The following is a 14,180-nucleotide window of genomic DNA, read 5'->3' as shown; positions in this document are numbered from 1 at the left end:
ATAAACTGGGCACACACCACGTGACTTCAGCTTCAGGGAAAATTTATTGAAGATCCTTTAATATATCAAGCGCGATACAGACATTCATTCATGCAGGGATGTCTTTCTTGGCAACAGTGCAGTTGCATGCTGAAACTGCACTTTGGGCCTGTTAAAGCACAATTCCATTGCGAAGTGGCATTGTTGCCCAAAGAGACCCCCCCCTGCATGAGCGAATGTCTGTATCGCGCCTGATGTATTAAAGGATCTTCAAAAAACTTTTACTGAAGCAGAAGTCACATGGTGAGTGCCCCGTTTTTTTCTATATAAAAATGTGTATACAACTTCTATCGGTTGCACAGCATAGAGGAGATTCTATAATAATTATTTTTTAGGTATTCCAAACTTTATTAAAGTAGAAATTATGACAAGAAGGTGTACATAATGAAAACCAGGGAGGAAAGGGGCACGTTTAAGACATACACAGCAGATAACAAATGTGTAATATCCATAGGGAGATATGATCGGACAAAAAGCTGCCTAAAACAAAGACAAAGTTATTCTGCTCTACAGACTGAACAAAGAAACAAAAAAGGATAGGTAAGTTAAGGTAAACCAGAAGGAGAACAGGAAAGAGGGAGGACAGAATATGCTGCTGGCATACGGCTGGAGAAGTGGAAATCAGTCAAACCCTATTGAGGATCACTTTGGGAGCTGTGATGCGGTGAAGACAAGAATTCAATCAAGGGTCCCCATCGAGCAAATTATCGCTCAGAGGTACACTCCAGATCAGCCAGACATTCTTTTAATTAACTGCCGGGCCCAACTAGCTTGATATGTGAGTTGTGTGGAAGAGGTCCGTTGGTGAAGGATTGCGTAAGAGACCATGTGTCGAGGACGCTCCTTGTCCAGGAAACACTCTCCAAGCATGTCAGGTTTTTATGGAGAGCCAGGGTCTGCCTTGACACATCAGAGAAGTGTGGCAGCTTAGAGTATTGCAGAGAAAGTAACTAGGTAGGCGGCTGGTCCTTAAAGGGGTACTCTGGTGGAAAACAATTATATTCAAATCACCCAGTGTCAGAAAGTTAAACAGATTTACAAATGACTTCTATTAAAAAATCTTAATGCTTCCAATACTTATCAGCAGCTGTATATACAGAGGAAGAGTTGTTTGAGTTGTTCTTTTCTGTCTGACCACAGTGCTCTCTGCTTACACCTTTGTCCATGTCAGGAACTGTCTGGATCAGGATAGGTAAGCTATGGGGATTTGCTCCTACTCTGGACAGTTCCTGACACAGACAGAGGTTTTAGCAGATAGCACTGTGGTCAGACAGAAAAGAACAACTCAACTTCCTCTGTAGTATTCAGCAGGTGATAAGTACTGGAAGGATTAACATTTTTTAATAGAAGTAATTCACAAATCTGTTTAAATTCTGGAGCTAGTTCATATGAAAAAAAAATAGTTTTCCACTGAAGTACTCCTTTAACAATGTCAGCAAGGGTCTGCAGAGAGGACGATTGGAGGACCCAAAAAAAAACACTAAAGAACACTTAGGGTGTGCGGTAAGAAAGATATCACAGCCTGGGTCCGGTGAAAAATCTGAATTGTCTCTAAGGGGCATCATATAGCCATTGGAAGTAAAGAGCTTAGATCAGGATGAGATGTTTTGGAAAAGGTAGAAAAGCAACTAAATAAGTGAGAAGCTAAGGATGCCTGGGGGCAAATTCTGCAGACACAAGTATTGACTGGAGGCAGTTGTTCTAACAGCCTGGGCTAAATTACATTTTAGGAGCTACCTTGGGCAATTTGTCCCTGCTCTAGTGCAATGTAATCTTGTAGTGCTGTGAGACACATGTCTGTGTGATGTGTGTCTGCAGGCCACTGCCCTGTATTCATTGAGCTATCGGGAAATAGTTTGCAGTTTTATTTAATTGTCACATAATCCAGCAGAATGGCTGTATAGAATTGATATAAGATGTGTAAAAAAGGAATGGTTTTCTCTCACTTCTATGCAAAGGCATACAGAAGACCAATTAGTGGAGGTTAGCTGAAAACAGTTAACCTCATTTGTGGTAGGGGTCAGGGCATTACTTAAGCAGAGACCCCGAGGCTTGGGTCTCTGCTACAGTACTGCAATGCTTCCTGTTCCGGTTCTTGTTGCATTTCCGGGTTTATACTCTCTCATCGGGGATCAGGTAAGTGCTCAGCCCGTCTGGGCTCTTAATTATTATTATATTTTGCATCAAAAGTCGGGGCACGGTAGCCCACGTAGCCGCTCGTCAGGCAGTCATATACTCCCCGATCTCCCTAGTGATCGAGCGCTAGGTATGGCACATTGCAGGCGGCGGCTGTGCACGTGACTGTTATACATTACGGGCACAGCATCGGGTGTCCCGTGGCATTGCGACAAGGGGCGCCGCTCCAGGGAGCTCACCGGTTTCCTGGCGTTCCTGTGGTTGCACCTGCGACCATTGGGCGGCCGCACTTCTTCAAACCTCCACAGTACCAGCGCTCGATGCGCTGGGCGTGCAGGGGGGGCGCGGCGTCCGTGCACGTGGTGGTGTTTACATCACGTGCACGGCGCCGAGCTTCAGGCACAAAAGGAAGTGAGGCGTGCTGCTCTCGGGACTTACCGGAGTCCTCTGTGCCCTCCCTGACCTCGTTCAACAGTACTTACCGCTCGTCATGTGGCCGCATGTCTGAGCTCCGGGATCAGGGGTTGCGTTGATCAGGTGGAGGGGCGGCGTCTGTGCACGTAGAGATGGGGGGGGGATGTTGTTCCTGTATACCGAGGGTAAGGGGAAGAGCAGGGGAGCTGAGGGGCCCTGCTCTGTTCAGGGAGGAGAGGGGGGGGGGCTGGAGAATCTGGTCAGGCTCTGGCTTTATTTTCACCATGAATAGGTATATATATATATATATATATATATATATATAATGTCACCCTGCTTATAAATCTGTGCACTGCAATTGTCATAAGCATTAGTGTATGGTTACAGATGTTTCATGGCTTGATACACTTAGCTTCCGTTTCTTACAGATTTCTTGGTCAATATTTTGTTCACGAGTGTCTCAAGGTTCCACTTGTCAGCTGCATTAGGGTATCTTGAGTGTGTATTTCTGGTCTGCTTAGGGGGTTATTATCCAATGTTTTCACTGTGAGCAGGTTGTCATAGTTTCCTTCTTTTTTCTGTCATTATAGGTCTCTCTCTTTCATATCTTTGCTGGTCCATTACCAGTTTGTTGCAAGGTAGCATATTGTTTATTTCACATTGTTTACTTGACAGCGGTCGGGGCACAATTCATTATGAGCTTTGTTTTCCTTTCTTAGCATGCCAAATGTGAATCGTAAGTACTAGTAAGACACTAGTGAATCGTAAGACAGGCCCCGTAAAAAAAAAAATAAAAATTTAGGGTGTTATCTTTAAGCACGCTTTCTTATGTCTTTTGAGGCGGATTGCCGGGTCAATCCTCGAGTCCTCTTTCAGGGTGTGGTTAAGTTAGGGGGGGTAGGCTCACTGTGCCAGTAGAGGTGGATTGCCCTCGACAGTCCTTGCGCCTCGGATTCTGGTATATATATAGTTCACCTGTCTTGTCCCGGTGCACTACTAGAGGCAGATTGAATTTCAATCCACGCAACTCATGTCTGTCTCCCTGTTTGTCTATTTTAGCAGGATCCCAGGGTAGAAGGTAATTTCCTGATAGCACTTTATTGTTTTCCAGGGGATGTCTCACGTCTCTGAGAGCATGTAAGGGGCAGCGGCTCCCTCTACACCCGCTAGATCTTCCCAAAGATCACGGCTGAACTCCGTCGTCGGGGGATCCCTTTCCCTGCTACGGCGAGGAAAGCCGAACTGTTTAGACTATTACATTCTCAGGGGTTTATTGAAAGAGCTTTCTTGTCCGTTCAGTCATTACAAGTCATACAATAAATTACAATCACATAAAGCATGACAGTACAATACACAGCAAAGGTTCCCTAAGCTATACATCGCACATCATGCTACTCTAACACTCCGCTCAATCCTGTAATAGAAAAGCACAAGAGATCGAATAACAAAACAATGCAATCTGTGATCAGGGTAGGGGCGTGGGCTGTGGGGCGGGGGTGTATGGGCGACTATGTGGGGGTGGGGAGGGGGCGGATCACAGGGCCAAACTGCTGGGCTGTATCTTCAAGGAGACATGGGAGAAGGAGAGGGGTCTTCACTCCTCTTCTTCCTCATCAACGGCCTGGCTGTCCAAGAGGGAATAGTCTCTAAGCAGGCTCTTGATGAACCTGCGGCAGTCCCGGACAGACGTGTTCTCCCTGTTGATCACGAGGCGGTTCCTGGCAAGCCACACTGCGTCCTTAAAACAGTTCATAAGGCGCCAGGCCTCCTGGATGGCCTCCACGCCGTGGGTCCCAGGGAACAGAGTGTAAAACACTGAATGGTACGATAGGCAGTTCCTGGGTACAGAGTCTCTGAGTTCATGTTCCAGGGCGTGCAACAGACCCTGTGCAAAGGGGCACTGCCAAAACACGTGCAAGGATATTTCCTCCACATAGGGGCACCGGGTTGTGCACAGGTTGCGGGCATGCATGAACGACCTGAGAGCGAGTCCTCCCTTGACGGCCATCCACGACAAGTCCTTGTGTCCATTGGTAAGCCGCTTTGAGGCCACATTAGTCCAAACTGTCTCTGCAGTGGCTGCGGGGAGTCCCGGTACCAGCTCAGTCAAGTCCTTAGCTCGGATGAGCTTGTAGATTGTCTTCGGCTTCCATAGGTCAGGTTTCAGTCCTTCCAGCTGGTGCTCCCTCACAAACCGGACAACATCCCCATAGAACCAGGGAGCATTCCAGTTGTAAGGGATGGAGCTGTCCCACCTGTCCCAGCCCAGCTGTCTCCAGAGGGGCATGAGAAACAAGCGAGACATGGACCTGCCCACTAAGCTAGTCTTTTCAACTATTACATTCTCAGGGGACCCCGGACCCTCAGGATCAGTCTAACTGTGACCCCCCATCCTTAGTTCAGATTCACACCATCCTTAATTCTCTATCCACCTCGGTGCAGGATAGGTTGAGAGAACTTGAGTCTCGTGGCTCCCTCTCGGCACCAGCATTCCTCCGGTATCTTCTGCACCTGTCACACCAGTGGTTTTTGCGATGGCATCCGGCGCCGCAGGCTCCGATACTAACCCGGCACCAGCTACTTCTGCCACACCTACCTTTCCCATGTCTGCCCCGCCTCATCAGGGTCAGGGAACGCTGTTGTTACTACTGAGCAGACCTCTGGGTTAATTCCCTCAGGTACGTCATCCTCGTCAGTCAGTGTTATCCCGGCTTATTTTATACCCAAAGCCATCAGGAGAGATATCCTTGAGGAGAAAGATGTCAACTTGGCCTCTCTCCTGGTGGCTTTGCATGATGTCCTGGATAACAAGACTTTTTCATGTTGCGAGGTATCTGTTATAGTTAAGGCTAGAGACCCTAGGATTAACAGAAAACTAAACCTCCCCGAGTTTGTTTTAGCATTCGGTCTCTATAGGGATGTGATATAGACCAGTACCTCCACAAACTGGTTGACTTGGGATATAAGTACGGCGGATTTTCATTTGACGATTACCATCGTTCCTTTTCTGCCAAAGCCACTGCCACTTTGTTCCAGTTCCAGCAGACCACTAACTGGGCAGTTCTGGATACAGAGCTGTTCTGCAGGCATTTCGCCGGTCTTAGGGCACCACTTTGTGATGTTTGTCAGTCATCTACCCACGCTGCCAATCGGTGCCCCAACACCAAAGCCAGCACATCTGCGGCTGAGGGCAGCTCTGTTCCTAGGCCACTTCCAGGACCGGCAGTAGATAAGCTTGGCAGACCGGTGCATTACATGGGGAACGCACAAATTTGTAATAATTTTAATCATTCATCCTGCAGGTTTAGCCAGTGCCGGTTGCTGCACGTGTGTAGTATCTGTCATAGAGCACACACCAAAACTCAGTGTCCTAAAAAATCTGGCCCACAGGCATGAATAGACGGAGTCAATACTCAGGTTCTTAGGGCCTATCTGCACGGCCATCAAGACCCAGATTTGGTAGATTTTCTTTGCAGAGGGTTCAATGAGGGTTTTCACACCGGCCTAGTCAGCCTTCCGGAAGAGACATTTGAGTGTCAGAATCTACAATCAGCATCCAGAAACCCGGAAGTAGTGGCTGAGTTGTTAAGGAATGAAATCACCAAAGGTTTCGTTATTGGCCCTTTTCCTAGGGCTCCTTTCAACCAGTGGAGGATCAGTACCATTGGTGTAGCTTGTGGGAAGTTTTCCAATAAATACCGTCTGATATATGATTCGTCCACTCCCAATTCTTTAGGCACTCCCAGCATTAATTCCCTAATTCCTTCAGAGGAATTCACAATGAAGTACACGTCTGTGAATATAGCCATCCAGCGGATCCTGAATCTTGGTATGGCACCTGGTTGTCAAAGGCGGATATTTCTGATGCCTTCAAGTTATTGACGATTCACCCCGAGCTATGGCAATGGCACGGTATCAAATGGGGGGGCTATATTATTTTGCCACTAGCCTCACCTTCGGTGCCAAGAGCAGCCCCCAGCTGTTTGATACCTTTGCCTCAGCATTAGAATGGTCTTTGATCAGCCATTGGTCCTACATCAACGTTCTACATTATTTGGATGATTTCCTATTGCTAGAGAGTCCGAATAGGGAACCTAAAGACTTACAGACCCTGCTGTCCGTTTTTTCCTGCCTTAACATCCCGGTGGCAGAGAGAAAACTTGAGGGCCCGGCGACATCTCTCACCTTCTTGGGGATAATTTTAGACACTGTAGACATGGTGGCCAGACTTCCCAGAGAGAAACTAGAGCGCATCCGGGCAGTGATACACAGCATGACTCATTCTCCGGCAACGGACAGACATCAGCTCCTGAGTCTTGGGTATGCTGAACTACGCCATGAGAATCATTCCTCAGGGTAGAGCGTTTGTTTCCAGGTTACTTGCCTTGCTGCCTTCAGCTCCTGAGATGGATTCTTCAATAGTCTTGGACCAAGCAGCCAGAGACGACCTAATCATGTGGGATCAGTTCTTGACAGGATGGAATGGGGTGTCGATGTTCATCCCTTTAGCTGACAAATTTTTGCTGGTGGTTATCACTGACGCTGCAGCTTCAGTGGGTTATGCAGCCATTTGCGGCACGCATTATTGGCTAGCCGAACGGTGGTCTCCTGAGCTCCTCGCTCTGCCTGATTTTGCCACTACTTCAGCCCTTTTTGAGATTGTACCAATCGTGGCAGCTGCAATAACATGGGGTCATCTGTGGCAGGGTAAGCCAGTTGTGTTTCACGCGGATAACATTGCCACCCGTGACATCATCAGCAAGGGAAGATTCAGGTCACTTACCATCATGTCTTTTTTGCGTAGACTTGTGCATACGGCTCTCATGAGGGAGTTTCATATAGAATGTGTTTACATTGAAGGGAGTCTGAATATAGCTGCTGATGCTCTCTCCTGCTTTAAATTCCAAGTGTTTAATGAAGTCATGCCAGAGGCAGACAGAGCGGCCACACCAGCGCCCCCTCTCAGCTCATTGATAATGGACTAAATGTTCACTTGTCAAGGGCCCTAAATTTAATTAATCATTCTTTAGCTCCAAACACGGCTAAATCTTACAAGGTTGCATGGAATGCTTTTCAAAAATTCTTACTCAGACATCCTTCCACCTCCCCTTTTGATATACAATACATATTAGCGTATGTATCATTTTGCCACTCATCCCTCAAATTGTCCCATAGCTCCATTAGATTATATCTAGCCGGCATACAACACTACCGTAACCTCAGTTTCCCTGGTCTTCCCTCCATCCTTGGCACACACCCGATCAAGGCAGCCTTGAAGGGGATTGAGAAGTCAGGGAGGTCAACTTCCAGGGTCCCAGTATCCGCTGACAATTTCAGCAATATCCTTGACGGTGCTCCCTTCGGTCACTCTGCTAGCTTGGTTATCAAGGCGGCTATTTACCTGGCCTTCTATGGCTTTCTTAGACCAGGTGAATTTACCAAGATTTCTTATAAATCCAGTACACTCCAAATCAAACACTTATCACCAGCTGGTTTCAAACTAGCGCTAGGCCACACTAAAACACAACAACTAAAACACGTAGAAATTAACATCTATCCGATTTACAACAAGTGGTGCCCAGTTAATGTTCTCCAGCAACTATTAAAACTACTAAGCAACAAACCTTCTGATTATCCGCTGCTCCCTTTTCCAGCCTCTCCATTAACTACCAAGGATTTTGTGAGGCATGTCTGCATTCTAGCACACCAAGCAGGAATGGATCCAACCTCAGTGTCGGGGCATTCATTCAGGATCTGGGCCGCGTCTTCAGCTTCAAAGCACGCCATACCTTCCCACATCATAAAAAAATTGGGTCGGTGGAGCTCACCTTGCTACCAAAAGTATATCCCTGATGCGCAAGTAGAAATGGCTAGAGCCTTTAGCCAGTTGGCCAATGTCTAAGTTATGGTTAATAAAATATATTGCTTCCAATAGCTGTTTTTTTTGCCCTCTTCTTTCAGGCTACCTTATATGGCCTCCCAGGCACACCTCAGGCTTATATTAGTTATATTATTATCATCACACATAATGATTTTGTTATCTTCTTTATCAGGGTATGGTATTTCATCATACATCATCACATGTTAACCCGACCACAAGTGAGATTTATCAAAACTTGTGCTGAGGAAAAGTTGTCCAGTTGCTTATAGCAACCAATCAGATTGATTCTTTAATTTTTAAAAATTGTAGAATAACATTGGGAACTGAACCTTTATAGACTCATTTCTAGTCCACCAATCCCTCAAACCAAAATGACACAATGGCTTAAAGACACTAGGCGCATTCTACTTACACACAATAGTTACCTCCCATATAAAGTCTCTCATTACACTATAATGGAGGATTACTCTGAAGATGAGGGGGGAGGTAATAATTTAGTACTATTATGACTTTATGTAGGACAAGTGACACACAGAGATGACAATATACACTGTAATAATATGAACCAGACATGAAAACTGTCCTAATCCACACGTACAGTATCCTGAACATATTTGATGTGCAGGATTTGAAGCTGCAGATTAAAAGCTGTGTTCAGTCCTTTAGTTTACATTTAACTCTGTAGCTTTAAAATCTGCAGCTTCAAACACTGTGCATCAAATATATATATATATATATATATATATATATATATATATATATATATATACATATCCTATTCTTATTGTATAAAATAAGCTTTCAAAAAGATTATTTAAAAGCTTCTCAACAAGGTTATGATTTTTGTCTTTATATTATGCTAAATTATCTATCAGACTTTCAGCTACTTTGAACTTCACAGATCAGCTAATACTACAAGAAAACACTACCAAAGACTACATACTTTACTAGTAGTGAAATTATACATAACATATAATCCACAGACCTACTAGAGAAATGCTTTTTTAGAGTATTTTGTTTATTTTTTGTTAAAAAGTTATATAAATGTATGGGTTCTGACAGAGGAGACTTGGCAGATAGCACAAGTTTAATGGGCACTGTCAGATATAAAAACTTAAATAAAAGTTCTTCTAATATACTTCTTAAAAAAAAAAAAATCACATTTTATTAAAGAAAATGCCTTTGAAAATCTCACCACTAGGGGTCCCCATACCTCCTGGGACCCTTATGAGTCCCATAGAAGCATGGAGGAGTCCAAGGGTCATGGACACGAGATGGCTGATTGACAAGGCTCCAGGAGGAACACAGCCTGCAGCAACATTACTGTAACACAGAGTTTTACCAATCATGTGCCTCCGGCTAAAGGATGTCTGGGCATGCTGGGAATTGTAGTTTTGCAAAAGCTGTACGCATGCAGCTGAAGGCAACACTGCTGCAAAAAAAAAAAAAAAAAAAAAAGAGTTATCCAAACACTGTACCTCCAACTATTCCAAACTAAAAGTCCCAGCTTTACAGGACTGGCAAAGGATGATACACATGAATGACAAAGGGAAAATATATAAAAAGTATGCATTAAAAACCACTATACTTTTAAACTAAACCTTTGCACTAATTTAGGAAGATATAAGTTATATGCTCACCATATTGTTGTTAAAGGACACGCAATCTCCAATAATCATTGTGTGTGTGTGTGTGTGTGTGTACAGCATGCAACCAGAGAGGAAAGAGTTACAGAGTAAGGCTGTCAGGCTCCATCCAGAGAGCAGTGAGTCAGCAGAGGGAGGGAGGGGGAGGAGTCTTCATAGTGCAGGGAAGAGAGGGACACTACCCTTTGGATAGATGAAAAAGACAGTGGGCAGCTGTAATATGCAATTTTTTGTGAAATATTGGTGATAAAGAAATACAAATTACATGTACGTGATCAGGATGAGGTACTGAGTAACATATCATATTTTTTTTTGTGGGATCTGACAGGTACGCTTTCAGGCCTGGATCACACAAAGAGGGGCTCAGATTAGTACACAAGGGTAAGCAATGTCAGGAGGACGGAGCAGTCATCCCAGCCTGGTGTGCCAGCAGATGCTGAGCTTCAAGTTACACTTGTAGATTCACATAATCTGCCAAAATATATTAGATACAGATTGGACCAAATTATCTTAAAAATTATTTTTTCTGTTAAGAACAAAATCAGATAAAAATGGTTAAACAGCATCATGCAATCACTGGCCAAGATGGTCAAATGTGACCATTTCATCCAATGTGTATAAGCAGCTATAAAGCAATGAAGCATGGTTAGGTCACGTAGCAAGAAGGTCAGAAGGCAGGCGGCACAGGAGCAAGGTCAGAATACGTAGCAAGGGTTCAGATACACGACGAGGCAAGACACAGGTAAACGCTTTCTCTTAGGCAAACTAGGCACAAAGATCCGGCAAGGATCACAGGAAGTGTGGAGTTAAATAGGATCAAATGGAACCAGTACCAATCAATTGTGTGCTGGCCCTTTAAATTATAGGGAAGCGGAAGAACGGCCAGAAGGTGAGAGGAGACCTTCACATCGCGGGATGCAAACCGCAGCGGCGCCGGCAGCAGGGACATGGATGCGCTCGTGGTCAGCAAGTCTTACCGCAGCGCTCCCCTCTTTTTGGGCCACAGTAACCGATGAATCAGACCTTGATCCAGTATGTTCTCTTCAGGTTCCCAAGATCTTTCTTCAGGCCCGAACACCTTCCAATACACCAAGAAGAAGCATTTTCCTCTATCGATCTTGGAGGACAAAATCTCCTTAACTTCAAAGATGTCAGAGGATCCAGAGATAGGAGTGGAAGAGACATCCCCATGAGAAAAACGATTAAGAATAATAGGTTTGAGGAGAGAGACGTGAAATGAGTTCTGAATGCGTAGAGAAGGAGGCAGATGGAGTTTGTAAGACACAGGATTAAAGGTGTACTCTGGTGCTAAGACATCTTATCCCCTATCCAAAGGATAAGGGATACGATGCCTGATCGCGGGGGTCCCGCCACTGGGGACCCCCATGATCTTGCACGCAGCACCCCGTTACAATCAGTCCCCAGAGCACGTTTACTTCGGGTCAGATTACTGGCGATCACGGGGGCCATAGCATTGTGACATCTTGGCCCCGTCCCCGTGTGAGGTCACGCTCCTCCCCCTCAATGAAAGCCTATAGGAGGGGGCATCACAGAAGTTCAGTGCTGCAGCTGGGTATCCTTGAAAATAACAGAAGCAGGTTTACATACTCCAGAATTTCCATTAATCCGGTAATATTTTACATTTACTAAATGTATTACTGCAAATATTGATTACCTTTTATCCCATGAAATTATCTCTTTTGTCACTTATTAAAGCACTATTCATTGCACATAATTTACTAAACAATTCAAAAATTCTCCTGCTATAAAATATAAGCCCCTCCCCTTTTTGGCAACATTTGTGAAGGATAAAGCAATAATTATATTACAGCTACCTTTAAGACAAGCCCACTTTTCAGAATGTTAGGGCATTGGCTAGTCCCCGGATGCCATTTTGGGACATAGAATATAGTAGGGGCCACAACACACATTGTATAACAGGAGCCAACATTCTATCTTTTTATGCAACAAAGTTTAAACATATGAGTAAGGCTGGGTGCCACCAGCCAAAACGCGTCCCTGCCATGTCTGTCTTGTACATGTGTGTGATTAAATAAACCGCACAATCTGCTGAATTTGCTGCACTGGACTTTGTCTCTCTTCTTCAAAGTTTAAACATATATCATATTTCATGTAAGAGATAGGAGAAAGAAGTTTGACTTTAGGTCTTCCATCACCATGGAAATACAATGTTAACTCGGCAGGGATAAACAAAGTTTGGGACAGAGGGATGCTGCAGACACTGGAGGAACCACTGGAGCTGTTTGCGGCAGTTGCTGCTGTTGTTGCTGCTGCTGTAGTTGCTGCTACTGGGCTGTGACTGCATCAATACTGACAGTTGATTCAGCTGCTGCACTTGTTGCCCAATTTGCTAGGACTGCTGGGCCACAATAGAAGAGAGGTCTGGGACATCCGTCAGAGGCACCCCAGCGGGATCCATGGCCGGATCTTACTGTTACGGCTGTGGTAAGGTGAATCCACTGAACTGTGAGTAAGATGGCGTGGGCCGTACCAGGGAGCGGTGTCTAAGGTGCCACTGGTTTTCACTAGAGCCCGCAGCAAAGCGGGATGGACTTGCTGCGGCAGGCGGCACCCAGGTTGCTACCCCTGGTAAGACTCGTCCGAGGTATAACGTGGCACAGGAAGGTAGAGGCACAGACATAGTCAGGACAGGCAGGAGGTCAGGGCTTGCGGCAATGAAGCAAGGTCAGGTCATGTAGCAAGAAGGTCAGAAGGCAGGCGGCACAGGAGCAAGGTCAGAATATGTAGCAAGGGGTCACATTCACGGCGAGTCAAGACACAGGAAATGCTTTCTCTTAGGCAAACTAGGCACAAAGATCCGGCAAGGATTATAGGAAGTGCCGGCAGACATGGGAAGCGGAGGAGACAGGCGGTGAGGGGAGACCCGGTGGTCGCATGCATTCGCATCGTGGGATGCAAACTGCAGCAGCACTGGCAGCAGGGACATGGGTGCGCTTGCGGTCAGAAAGTCTGACTGCAGCGCTGTTTGTGACACTTGGCTATATTTTATCATTGTTATTGTTTGGAATGAAAGAGAGGTCCCAGTGGTCGGACCCCTACCTATCTAGCATTTATGATCTATCCAAAGGATAGGTATAAATTGCTTTAGATAGGAATAACCCTTTAATCTATACTTTCCTCATAAACATTGTATAAAAACAGCACAGAAATTTAAACATACCTGGAATAAAAATGTATCTATCCTAAGACAAAAATAAACTAAATAATATAGCAGACGAAATGGACCAGGTGGCATTTTTCTGCTGACAATCTCCTACATGTTTACAGAACATGACTTTTTCAGTTTTATTAAATGTTATTAATTTTCTCAATACAAAACAAGAAAATATCCAGAATATCCAAAGCTATAGAGAGGAAGAGAGTGCCAAACAAAAACAAAAAAAAAACAAAAAAAGCTATTATTTTATCACAGAGCACGCTTAGCTGACCAACTAAACCAGATATTTCCACACCATTTCTCGTTTTTGGGTTCCCTGTTGCCATAAGATATTCGTGTTTATATTTACCCACCAAATTCAACCATTCCACAACCGAAGGGGTTCTATCTTAAAGCCATACTTTCAAAATGAATAGCTTTGCTCAAAAAAGTATCTTTAACATAAGGACCCAGATCACTTGAATAAATGAAAATTCATGTCCCTTAGATTCGAGATTTTGCAATTTGTAGCTCTTTAGCTGTTGCAAAGCTGCAGTTCTTATATTACCTTGTGGAGTAGCCATTTAATATATGCTGCATACTAATAAATACACCAAACACCTGAAAACCTTTTTTGTGTAGGTAGGGGTGTGGAGTTGAAGTGCAATGCAGGGCTGATGTTATGGCCCAAGCGTCTGATTGTATTAACCCCTTCTTGTCATGATGCCATGACGTGGTTTAGCCTTAACCACCCAAAGGTAATACAGCTGATCCTGGGTTAGGCAGAGGCAATGAAGACACCAATGCCAGATTAAGGATAATGGCAGCTTTACTGAGGCAAGACAGGTGATATAGTCCTTGCAGTACAGCCAAATATACCAGGGAG

The 14,180-nt window shown here is 44.8% G+C and overlaps 2 protein-coding genes across 48 annotated transcripts in view; one reads left to right on the top strand and one right to left on the bottom strand.

The window, feature by feature from the left end:
* The window catches only part of LOC130297737 (general transcription factor II-I repeat domain-containing protein 2-like), a 1,987,867-nt gene that overhangs the window by 1,363,253 nt on the left and 610,434 nt on the right, over positions 1-14,180 (bottom strand). The gene's annotated exons all lie outside the window — the stretch shown is intronic.
* The window catches only part of LOC130297740 (uncharacterized), a 97,612-nt gene continuing 95,574 nt past the window's right edge, over positions 12,143-14,180 (top strand). Inside the window, exon 1 of the mRNA XM_056550590.1 lies at positions 12,143-12,587. Coding sequence (XP_056406565.1) covers positions 12,555-12,587 — 33 coding nt within the window. The 5' untranslated portion in view covers positions 12,143-12,554. The remainder of the gene's footprint in view (positions 12,588-14,180) is intronic.

This window comes from Hyla sarda, chromosome 13, assembly GCF_029499605.1.
Source record: "Hyla sarda isolate aHylSar1 chromosome 13, aHylSar1.hap1, whole genome shotgun sequence".
NCBI lineage: Eukaryota > Metazoa > Chordata > Amphibia > Anura > Hylidae > Hyla > Hyla sarda.
Note: the sequence above shows the minus strand (reverse complement) of the source record. Positions and strands in the feature narration are given on the sequence as shown.